The 12155-nt window shown below is 45.9% G+C and overlaps 3 protein-coding genes across 3 annotated transcripts; 2 read left to right on the top strand and 1 right to left on the bottom strand.

Annotated features, from left to right (window-relative positions):
• Positions 1-536: 536 nt before the first annotated feature.
• Positions 537-5424, top strand: ASPWEDRAFT_25397 (uncharacterized protein; the record flags this gene model as incomplete). The annotated part of the gene is made up of 4 exons (XM_040832724.1): positions 537-881; positions 954-1500; positions 1557-2915; positions 2945-5424. The coding sequence occupies 4 exons, from the start codon at positions 537-539 to the stop codon at positions 5422-5424; spliced, it is 4731 nt and encodes a 1576-aa protein (XP_040693249.1).
• A 1625-nt stretch (positions 5425-7049) lies between these two features.
• Positions 7050-9851, top strand: ASPWEDRAFT_37377 (uncharacterized protein). The gene has a single exon (XM_040834661.1). It carries the CDS (start codon positions 7112-7114, stop codon positions 9686-9688), a length of 2577 nt encoding a protein of 858 aa, XP_040693248.1. The 5' UTR covers positions 7050-7111; the 3' UTR covers positions 9689-9851.
• A 473-nt stretch (positions 9852-10324) lies between these two features.
• Positions 10325-11047, bottom strand: ASPWEDRAFT_37376 (uncharacterized protein). Its single transcript, XM_040834660.1, has 2 exons — positions 10977-11047; positions 10325-10918 (listed from the first exon to the last, which is right to left on the bottom strand). The coding sequence occupies exon 2, from the start codon at positions 10848-10850 to the stop codon at positions 10362-10364; it is 489 nt and encodes a 162-aa protein (XP_040693247.1). The 5' UTR covers positions 10851-10918; positions 10977-11047; the 3' UTR covers positions 10325-10361.
• Positions 11048-12155: the final 1108 nt, after the last annotated feature.

The raw sequence follows: 12155 nt of genomic DNA, 5'->3' as shown, positions 1-12155 counted from the left end.
AACAATCCCCACTAGTTGTTCCATACCAGAATCCACGGAAACATGGTCTATGGCGCTGTATTATCCGATGCCCAGGATTATGGGTTTCATTGCAGAGTATAGTAATGCTGACTTTACTGGCTCAAGGTCAAACTATACTCTTTTACACGATGTAAAGGCGACATATTGGATTCTAAGCCCTATAAAGCAAAGCAAATCAAATCAGAGGAGAGGTTTCCCCCTTCTTTTCCCACTATGCAGCTCGGCAAAGGCTGACTTGATGAGGCCTAACTTCCAGGCAGTCTGCGGGCATCCATCACATTCACACGGTAGTGTCTTTTTTATCTGATATGATTGGCTATCACGTATCGATATCACGCTGCTCCCGGCACTAACATTGATGGGTTGGCTAGCTTTCCCCACCAAGTCGTTCGTACGTCCTGTTGTCGAACTCTGTTGACGTTTAACCTTGAGGAACACCATCATCCACGTTGGTACCACAGATTATTCTTTTGTCATCAAGAGAACTTTGCAGTGTACTACGGCGATGGAGGAAAATGGCTACATGCCGTCGATGGAGCAGCAGCGATTACACTGTCGGCTGTATATGCGCCTTACCGTGCGAGCTGGAAGCTGCCAGACGGGCATTGGACCAAACGCACTACCACGGGCACGAGTTCGAACTGGCCGAAAATGACCAAAACACATACACCTACGGAGAAATCCACGGCCACAATGTGGTAATAACGTGTCTACCACCCAGTTTGTATGGGACAACGTCAGCAGCGATTGTTGCACAGCAAATGAATGCCAGCTTTCGATCGTTGCAATACAGATTCATGGCTGGGATTGGAGGAGGTATACCAAGTGAATCTAACGACGTACGACTCGGTGATATTGTGGTTAGCAAGCCTGAGGGAAAAGAACCGGGGGTTATCTAATATGATTTGGGGAAGACGCTGCCATCGGGTCAGTTCGAGGAAGTTGGGTTACTGAACAAACCACCTCGGGTCCTTCTCAGCGCTATTCCTCACATGCAAACAGACCGGAATTTTACTCAGCGACTGGCTGCATCTCTTGCAGCAGTTCTCACAAACGGTGAACTTATACAATCCCCAGGATACCATTCAGATCGTCTTTTTAGCTCGAGCTATCCTCACCCAGAGTCAAATTCAACGTGTGAAGAGTGTGATCCGCAATGGGTAATACAGCGGGAAAGAAGATCTTCAGACAGCCCTCGTGTGCATTATGGACTGATTGCCTCAGGTAATCAAGTGATGAAGGATGCAATCAAGCGAGATAAGCTTGCGAAGGCTAGAAATATCCTATGCATTGAAATGGAAGCAGCTGGATTGATGGATACTTTTGAATGTCTGGTTGTACGAGGCATATGCGATTATTCAGACTCGCACAAAATCAAAATCTGGCAGCCTTATGCGGCGGCTTCAGCGGCGGCATATGTCAAGACACTCTTGGAAGTTGTGCACCGGCGTCAGGGCCAGCAAACTCCAGAAAAGCAATGTAAGATTATCCAATATTGCTCTATTCGACTTGACACTAATGCAAGCATCATGTAGTGCAGATATCTCCCGAGCTGGATGAATACCTGTGTGAATTATTCGTAACAGATCCTAATGAGAACAGGCGAAGTCTCATGGTACGCAGAGGAAGGCCGTCGGAAAATACATGTCAATGGGTCTTTGGCACAGATGAACTGGCAAAGTGGTTAGACCCCAGAGCAGAAGATAATTGCCCTGCGGATAGTGTTCTCTGGCTCCACGGCTTACCCGGAAGTGGAAAGTCAACAATGGCGATGTGTCTGACAGAAGGCCTAGAGCAACGGTTTGAAGGTCATAAGCAGGACCCATTCGCTTATTTCTTCTGCGAGGCAAACCATGACACGCAGAATACCGCTACATCCATTCTCAGAGGACTCTTATGGCAGCTTGTCCGTCAGAACCCAATACTTGGAGATTGCTTGGTTAGGAGGTTTCGTGAACGCAAGGATACATTGCTTTCATCATTTGATGCACTTTGGACCACCTTCACAGATATAGCTGTTGACCCGAGGTGTGGAGTTTCGTACTGCATTATCGATGCCTTGGATGAGTGTGACTTTGAATCTCAGATGCTTATCCTTAGGCAGCCGAAACTGAGCTTTTTTGATCGACCTTCGAATCAGTTCACTTCAAATGTTCGAATCCTCATCACCAGTCGGCCTTATAAAGAGATTGCCACTTACCTCAAGCTATTTCCTTCGCGGGATCTTACCACGTTCGAGGAAGGGAAAAGGGACATTGATATAGTTATTGAACAAAAGGTCGGCGATTTAGACATGTGCAAGAACTACCCAGACGGAATGAGAAGCAGAATTCAAAATATTTTGAAAGAAAAAGCGGAGGGCACGTTTCTCTGGGTTGGATTGGCATGCAACGAGTTGATGAATGTCGACATGCAATATACACTGTCCTTCCTTGAAAGCCTGGCTCCTGATCTGAACGCGCTTTATGCGAAGCTGATGGAGAAAGCTGTCGAGAGTGAACAAAAGCGAGAGAGAGTTTACTCCATCCTTGCTGTTGTTGCGGTCTCACGACAAGCACTTACCCTGTCCCAACTCTGCATGGCCTGCTCTCTGTATAAAGGAGAGGAGGAAGGCACGAGAATTAAGTTTACACGAGAAGACGTTGCGGGCTGCCATCTAATGGTTGTAGAGAGAGATGGCCTTGTCAACCTGCTCCACAAGTCGGTGCAGGACTTCCTCTTCAGATCCGATCTGACTCAGTTTCCAACCATTGAAGAGTCGCATGCTCAGCTCGCATATTCTTGCATCAACTACACGGCAAAGCGCTTTCAGAAACCGTTGTCGGGTCTTGAAAAGCTGCTGGATGACATCGAATATAGGTTGCAAAGGGCAGAAAACGCTGATGATTTATATGGTCAGTTTGACCAGAAGAATTCAAATCAGATAAATTCATATCATATGGTAGTCAATATTGGATGGAGCACGCCGGCCTTGCAGGTTCCACATTTGATGTTGGCAAGGTCACGGAGACACATTTTCTCACCCTTGAATCTTCGTCTCGCGAACGGTGGTTGCGATATTGCCGACTAAGACTTTGTCCCTATCCTAGATACCTGTATCCTGTTCCTAAGAAACTGGGGATATTACACATCGCAGCAAAGTGGGGCATTTCTCAGTTGGTTACTTTCGCACTTGGTGAACAGTCGGCGAATGGAGGTAATTTCTACGTTGACACAGAATTCCTGACATCTAAACGCTCTACGCCGCTTGAAGAGGCTGCTAAATCGGGTAGTATGGGGTCGCTCACTGATTTGGTGTCTCGAAGTAATCCTGCAACAATTATCACAGACTCCGTTCTCACCGCTGTATTTCGCTTTAACTCTAATCGCAATGACTTGATCGCCGGCCTACTTAAGAATATAGGCCATCAGGTCTTTGTGAATAAGAAACTTGAGATCGCAGCGGCACAGAACGATGGGGAAGGGCCGGAGATATTGAAACTCCTGTTGGCTCATCGAGATAGAAAGCTCCCTGCCAGTAAGCCTCATATCAGTGAGTCTGTGCTTGTCGAGGTCGCGAGAAATAAAAGCAAAGGGAAGCAGATCATGGAGTTCATATTCAATTACCTCAATCATGAAGTCTCGGTCACTGAACGCCTTCTGGAAGCCGCTGCAGAGAATACTAAATGTGCAAATGTTCTTCTGGACATGCTCCTTGATCACTGGAAGAAACCAGATATTCCAGAAAGCGTGGTCGCTGCTGCCGCAGGAAATCGGACAGAGGGTCCTGTTGCTATCCAGCTACTGCAGAGGCGAACAACTAAGGCAATTCAACTCACCGATTCGATTCTTTACTCCGCTTTCGAGAACACAGAGAACGGCATCGCATCTCTGGAGCAGTTATGGAAAGAATCATCACAGCCCACCATTGTCGGAGAGCGGGCGGTCAGACATTATAGATCTGGAAACGAATTGGTTCTATGTTGGGCTCTTTCACAACCATGTGACTGTGTAGTTCTGTCTAAAGATGCAACTCGAAGTGTCTGGGCAAACCGGAGCGTCACGGTCATAAAAAAGATTCTGACCCAATGCAGAGAAGGTCTGGATCTGCCCGAAAATCTACTGGTGGCCGCCGCGGGTAACGAGTACCATGGTCCATCTATATTCACATTTTTGTTCCTGTCTTACTTTCAACAAGTTCAGGTGACTGAGACAATGGTGGAAGCAGCGGCCAAATCGAATAAGAAGACATTAAAACTAATTCTGGCACATAGACCAGCATATCGGGATGTGGTCAGTCAAGAGGCCATTGACAATGCTGCGCATCTGAAGGATGGATCATTGGAGGTTATGGGAGCTCTGTTCGATGCTAAGACAGGACCTATCTGTATTGGCCAGCAATTAATGGATATAGTGTTTGATAACGCTATGATGGCGAATCTCATTCTAGACCAACCAAACGTCACCGTCGACATCAATAGCACTGTGATTGCAATTCTAGCATACCAGGACGGAAAAGAGAACTTGATGGAACGTTTTCTGACTTTACCGGAACACCGAATCAAGGTTTCGCGTGAGGGTGTTGAGTCTATTGTCGAATATTATGGGCGAAATAATACTAAGCTGCTCCTTCACCGCGAAGATATCACCCTTCCATCTGACAGTATCAAATTCATCGTTCAACATCATGATGCGGAACTAGTATCTCTTATGCTGGATGAATGGCAAATCGAAATGACCCGGGAACTTCAATACGCCGCGTGTCGGAATAGCAACGCTCCTGGGATCTTGGCCCTTCTCATAGAGGGTACTTCAGGTGACTTATCTTTGAATGAACGAGTGCTGGAGATTGTTGTTAGTGAATGTGAACAGCACATTATCAAAGAATATTTTCAGCGCCTGCTACCTGATACATGGACAAGGAACATGATCAGTGTTCTTGTATCTTGCCAATCGAAATCCAAATACACCCAGCCATTGGTACAATTACTGTTACAATGTCACGAAGACGCTTGGATTGATCAGCAAGTGACCGAGGAGATTGCCGAATGTTGCCATGAGCCCGTGGTAGCAATTGCGCTACAGCGAAGCGAGTGGTCCATGGATAATCTGCTGATGGCAGCCTTGAATAATGTAAATCACGGTAGTGCAGTGTTGAAACAACTCCTGGTTGGCGATGACATTCCCAAATTCAGCATCAATGCTGAACTCATCTACGGCATGGCGCGAATCTCGGATCCAGAGACCATGTACCGTATGGTTCAACAACGCTACGATTCTCAGCCGACTCTGAGCATGTTCTTGCTTCTTTGGGCGGCCACAGAGAACCGCAATTCCGGCGATAGGGTTATTGAGTCACTGCTGATCATCGATGGTGCTAATTCAAGCACGAATGTCTCGGTGAAACAAAAATCTCCACCGTGATGGTCAAAGCCCCATAGAAGCTCTTTACCAATCACCGAAGTTGTCATAGATGCCGCTTGCGAGAACCAACAATTGGGACAGAAAATAGTGCGAATGTTCCTGGGGAGCTACTCTGACCAGATCTGGATCACAAGAACTGGATTGAGGGCGATAATCAAAAAGTTTGACATTGAGTTGATACACGATGTGTTGTCAGATGTGAGCTTCCAAGTGGACATTGATCATTTGACGATCGAAGCAGGTGTGGGCAATCAACTTGGGGGCCCGAGAGTTCTTGAGCTCTTGCTCTAGCAGGCGACAACGCAAATTGAGTTTACAGGACAAACGATTGTCATCGCTTTAGTCAATAAAAGTCACCAAAAAGCTTTAATGAGTCAGTTGATAGCCAGTGAAACGACCTTTTTTGGACAAGCTGCCATCACGGAGGTCATGAAAAGCTTGGATCCTACCATAATCACAGATTTAATTCTCTCTCCCAGTAAGCACATCAAAGTTGATGAAGTGTCTATATTGGAGGCTATCGCAGTGACACGATTCGCCTACTCACATCGTCACCTTATTCCAGCTTTTATGCACTCTTAATCAGCCAGTCACAATAACGTCCAACACAATAAGAAGCATATGGCGTTGTAGTCATGGGCTCCAGGCGATTGATGAAGTTTTGAAAACCCGAGATAACGGAGTTTCTGTCACAGTATCTGCCATGATTGAACTCGTTCGTCTATACAAAATGTCTTTTAACTCATATTCGCCACAATTTCCCCAGAAATTGGATCTATGGTGCGATGTCTTCGCTGCATACTGCAGACAGCTAGGTGAGAAGGGCGAGATTGACGAGGAAGTGCTGGTGGCGCTTCTTCATGCAAAAGATGACGACCGATACCTTTCTCGTATTTTGTCACAGAGACTCCATTTTTCAATACCTATGGTTGAAGATTGGATCTATCCTCTTAATCGGTTTGGGTCGATAAAAAAAGTTGTATTTTTCTTGATCGATCCACTCCGCATCCATAAAAATGTTCATCCAACACTGGCCATGACCACGGGAGGTGTCATTTGTATTCTCAAATTAGATGAGAGAATTCAATTAGCAGTAGCTCAGCTACCACGCGAATGCTTTCGGATGTGTCAGGAAGTTGCTATCGAATTGGCCGCAGTTGCAGATTCGGAAAAGGTGATGGCGACTATATTCAACCGGCGTGATGAGTGTATCAAAGTAACAGAAGATATGCTGCTTGCTGCTGCTGGAAATCGATGGCATGGAGAGGAGGTCACCAACTATCTACTCAGACTTTCGCCAGCGAACATTACCCGCGAAGTTATCATTAGAGTGCTGGAAAACAGCAGAGCTCCATCGGAGAATCTCCGCTCTCTTGTGAGACAATTAGGAAACAGTATCGACATCACTGAGGATTTGCTGATCGCAGCCTCTGAGGTGGAGGGCTATGGTAATTCGGGTCTCATGGGATTCTTGAAGATCCATAGCGCGCCACCAAGCTTTTCAAGCTATATCTGTGAAGCAGCCCTCATCGCAGCAGCCAAAAACAGCAATTATGGTGGCCGTATCATGCGGGAACTGCTGGAGACATCGGGCCCATTGCCAATTACAGAAGAGGTCCTAGTTTGGGCCTCCCACACTGTTAAGACTGGATATAAACTTTCAGGGTCCATGATCGAAAGGCATATTATGGATCTTCTGGTTCGAAAAGGGATCGATCGGAAACCCCCAAGCATCGAGTTCTTGGAAACTGCTTTTTCAATGTTCGAGCCATGTGTATTGGCATTCATGATAGAGCTGTACAAGGGCCTTATCGAAATTAACACGGAATTGGTCTCTTACTCGCTTGATGGGGCAGATTTTCGTGAGATCCAGAAAATACTCACAGCAAAAGGCCTTGTGAGCGATGTTAATGCAAAGTCGACCATTCACAAACTGCCTGATAAAGCCGACCATCATTGCGGTGAAACCGACTCTATAGATTCGATGTCTGAAAAAAGCGAAGAATCTTGCGCTGATATTACTCTCACGGCGGAAATGGTTCAGTCTGCGACTAACATGAAGAGACAAGATGGCCACGAAACTCGCATATACTCACTCCTGGGCCAACAGACCCGCACGGTCATAGTAACAGCCGAAGCTATTCCTGCAATAATCAAGTACGATGACCTGAGCACGATAAAACTCCTGGTGTCGGGGAATAATAACATCGTCATTCCTTCAGTGCTGCAGTTTTCATTGAGCAACACGAGGGTCGAGGACATACAACACGCTTCTTTTCAATCCGAGATCGCCGTCACGGACCATATCATATGTGCCGCGATCGAGAATACCCGCGATCAAAATCTGGCTATTTTGGGATTTCTGTTTGTTCTTTTTGGCTGTCCGACTATCATATCCAACAGAGTCTTAGTAGCTGCTGCTAGTCTAGAACACAACCCCACAAACGTTCTTGAGTTTTTACTTTGTTGCAACCAAGGCGAGATTGACGGACTTGAGTCAATCGCCGTCGCTGCAGCAGGAAACCACACTGATGGAGATCACCTTCTTATGCTTCTTTTTGATCATTTTGGAGATGAGATCCAACTCTCCGAGCGTTTGCTCGTCGCTGCTGCGGAGAACGAGAATACCAAACATGCTCTATTACAATGTCTTTCGTCGCCGAATTGCCAAGTGACACCGAAGGTACTTGCTGCTGCTGCATGTAATACTGTTTTTGTAGTGGAAATGATGAAGATGTTGTTGCAACGGTTTCAAACGCCAATCACAGAAAGTGTGTTGATTGAAGCTGCTCGCAGTGGATGCCTAGGCGATAAACTTCTTGATCTGTTTCTCGAAGAAAGGAGATACGAGTTTCGATTGACTGAGAAGGTTATCGAAGGATTCATAAAAAGGACAGCATATTGCAATGATTGCACAGGACATTCCAGGGTCCCAGAGACTTTTCTTGATCCATCCTACTACGTCGATCCATACTCTGTTCAAACTGCTGCAATTCTGTCCAAGTCACTTTCCTACTCACAGTTCAATGTTTTCCTATCCAATTATCAACTTGTCAACCCACAGGACTTGGCTTTAGAGCTTGCTCAGGAATGCAACGATGTCACTCTACGAATGATTCTCGAACGATATGGCTTCAAAATTTCCATGTCAGAGGCTTTGTTGAAAAGAGCAGCCCGGAATACGCATTCGAGAACAAATATTCTCAAAGTCTTCATTTTTTCCGGGGAGAATATAGGGCAAGTCGCGGAAATTACTCCCGACGTGGTAGCTGCTGCTGCGGAAAACCCAAAGTACGGATACGAGTCTGTCCAGCTGCTGCGAACACGATGCTCAGAAGCTCCATTTGTCGACTCGAAGACAATATTGGCCGCTGTTTCTAATCAAGCAGAATTCTCTCTTAGACTGCTCAGGCTACTTTTTCGATGCTCCCAGTGTTCTCTTCCGATCACCACCGAACTCCTCTCCACTGCTGCCAAAAACTCTAAGCATGGAACGGAGATGTTGCGACTCCTTCTGTCTCGCCTTGAAAAACAAGGGGATGATCAGATCAACTTTGAAGATGTCCTGAAAGTTGCAGCTGCCAATACCACAGTCAGCGAAGGATGGGCGGATTTCAGTTACATCTGGCATTCCCCTCTGGGGCTGCTCATCCGCAAAAAACGTGATAGGATAACAATCACCGAAAGCGTTTTAACTGCAGCTGCAGCAAATTCTGAAAATGGGAAACGCTGTTTTCTTCTCCTAATGAAATACGCTGGAGAAGGATTTGCAATCACCGAGAACGTTGTTTGTGCGGCCGCTAGGAATCCGGAACAGTGGCTTGACATCTTAACGATTATTCTTGATCATCCAACATACCAAGACGTTGATGTATCAGAAAAGGTTCTTACAGCAGCAGTAGGAAATGATGGTTTGTTTACTCGGGATAAAATTATCAAGCTTTTGCTCAGTCACCACAGTGCGTCGCTTCCAATTTCAGGACGCGTGGTTCTAGCTGTAGCTGAAAATCCGTGTTACAGCAAGGAAATTATGGAAATGCTTTTGAAGCAATACCAAGGTCCTATCTGCATTTCGAACGACACATTACAAAAGGTGTCAGCAGAATTGGGAGGCTCCATTTGTCGAAAGCTGCAGGCGCGTCAAGTCCATCCACAAGCCCCCGAGAGCATGGAATGGCACGTTCTGTGGCGGCTGTTCATTCTTTTTGTATCTTGTTATATATGGCCTCTTTTCCATTGGGATACCACCAGAGATGTTGGATGAACTGGTTTGACAGCAAAATGACGGAACAGCTTGTTCTGGAAACAAACTGCCCTATGGAACAGTAGGGTGACTTTGTGCCTTCAGTGTAACTTGGCCAATGAAACTGATGGAACTCCTAAAGTTTGACAGGCAGCATAAAACAGTGATTCCTACCAGCAGTGATGCTTGTCTCATCGATAGTAGACGCCGCCAGATTCGTAGTGTGTTTGAATATAAAATTTAGTAGCTTGTTTAGGCCAACAAGAACATTCAGCAACAAATTTAAACTATAATGCTAACTAATATAATTATCCTAAGGCGCGCTGATCGTTCCACCTGATTCTATGGGCATTGGTATGACAGCAGCTGGTACATCGCGTCCTGGACCTGGACCTACTCTTGACTCGTTATCGTGCGCAGAGACAATATCCTAGCCAAGCAGCAATCTTATTAAATTGTTCTACATAATCTCCTCTTATCTCTATTCCAGTACATACAACCACAGGGTGTGGAGAACAGGGCTTCCCGTCCGCTCAGCCGTACTTAAGCCACACGCCGGCAGGTTAGTAGTTGGGTGGGTGACCACCAGCGAATCCCTGCTGTTGTATGTTTTTTTTGTTAATTCCTGTTGATTAACAAGTTTCTTCAATTTTTGCTGTTGCAAAGACGAACGAGAGTATGAGACCCAACGCTGCTACTCCCGTGACAACATCACACGCTCATCTCCAGCGATGTGGATCCCATGACCCCTGACGAATAGCTCACCGATACATACATAGCGCTGCATGATCAGCGATCCAGGATCATGAGTTTTCATAGTTTGGAATTTGCTTGGACCAGTTCCTCTGGCTTTTAAGCGACCAGGGCAAATCCCAAGGTGGGTGTACAGGTAATTTGCGAGTTGAGTTTCCGCGTCCTGCCATGTCAAGCCCCCGCCACCTCTCCAATCCAACGGTTTTGCATTGCACAATGAAGAAGGCGTGTCGTCGCGAGCCCGTCTCCCAAACGGTGTCCATGAACTAACTGTATTACTGAGCTTTCGACCCAGGCAGTATGTCCTGGGATTGATTGTTGTTTTGTTAGATCGAGGCGCCGACGGAGTGTTTTGGTAGAAAGTATCGCCAAATCGTGCCTCCACAGGAATGAATTCAGGTTCAGGGCCGATTCGATCATAGTGCGGCATGATCGTCAAGACTTGCTCTGAGCAAAAAGACAGGACAAGGCATTGAAAGACCTAAAATTGAGCAATGTCTGGTATCTTTCAGATTAGCAGTTGGTACATCGTGTTCAAGTGATAAAAGGAACCTACTCTAGAATTGTTTTCTATACATGGGATAGAATTCATGTCCGTCGATTATCATACACCACACTAGGACGTTCAGTTGCTTCCCTCTCTTCGAAGGACAATGGCTCGTAGGCTGGTGTATATAGACTGCTCGGTATCCCCCTGACAGCTCTTGTACTTAAGATAGAGACTGGTCGTATATAGTCTTGTTTAGGTGCTATTGCAGTTTCGATGTTTTTGTATCTAGATATGTGCCATGGTATAATATTGCAAGAAAAGACACGACCAAGTTATGGGCCTTGGTGAAAAGAATCAATCTGCTATAGCCAGCAAAAGCAAATCGATCCCAGCAAATCGAGGTTCAATGAACGTTTTTATTTGTCGTGATATTGCTTGCCGTTTGTAACTCTACCTAGAGCCAGTCCAGGAACTGCTAATTTGCAGTTGGACCAAGCGAGAGATAATTTACCGGATTCCAAGACGGAATTTTCTCTTGCCCTGCTTTGCTCCAAAGAGCTGGGCCATTTCATCGGTGTCTTATTTACGACATTTCCTGCTTTCAGCAAGCGAACCAGTCCAATCACGGCCTTCAGAGCCTCGCGTAGATCGAGTCGCAATTTTAGATTGAATTGGTGTGAGCCCCAGACAAAAACACGCTTATTCTCACGGAGCAGTGGCATTTCAATATATAACCTGTACGGATCTCGTTCGCGTTCGAGAGGAAGCATTGTAGACGCTCGCTCATGCGGTGCATGTGTTCATTCTGAAGTTCCCATTTCTTGATCGAGATTTCTAGTCAAGACAGCTTTGACATGCCAAATGATTCATAGAGCCAGAAACGGACATCGAGATTCAGCTTTGACTGTGATTGTTTCATCGAAAAATCATGTGTAGCGCAAGTTGTTTGTGATTCATCAAGCAAGGCCAGAATAACCGAATTGATGGGCCAGGTTGATTGATAGAAATATGGAACTATGTTCGTATGTTCAATCGATGAACAGGAAATACAGGCAGTGATCAACCCGTTTTGCGTACCAAACACTTGCATCATGATTCGGAGAATGACTGGCGACCCTGAATGGGGTGTTGCAAGGAATATTAAGCCGCATTTGTTGATGCAACTAGTTCTCCTTGCCCTGAGTGTTGCATCTCCGTTTCAGATAAAAGGGAGGTACTTGTGTGACTTATTGGTTGACATACCAA

This window comes from Aspergillus wentii (genome assembly GCF_001890725.1).
Source record: "Aspergillus wentii DTO 134E9 unplaced genomic scaffold ASPWEscaffold_2, whole genome shotgun sequence".
NCBI lineage: Eukaryota > Fungi > Ascomycota > Eurotiomycetes > Eurotiales > Aspergillaceae > Aspergillus > Aspergillus wentii.
The sequence above is the reverse complement of the archived record's forward strand: the minus strand, read 5'-3'. Positions and strand labels throughout refer to the sequence as shown.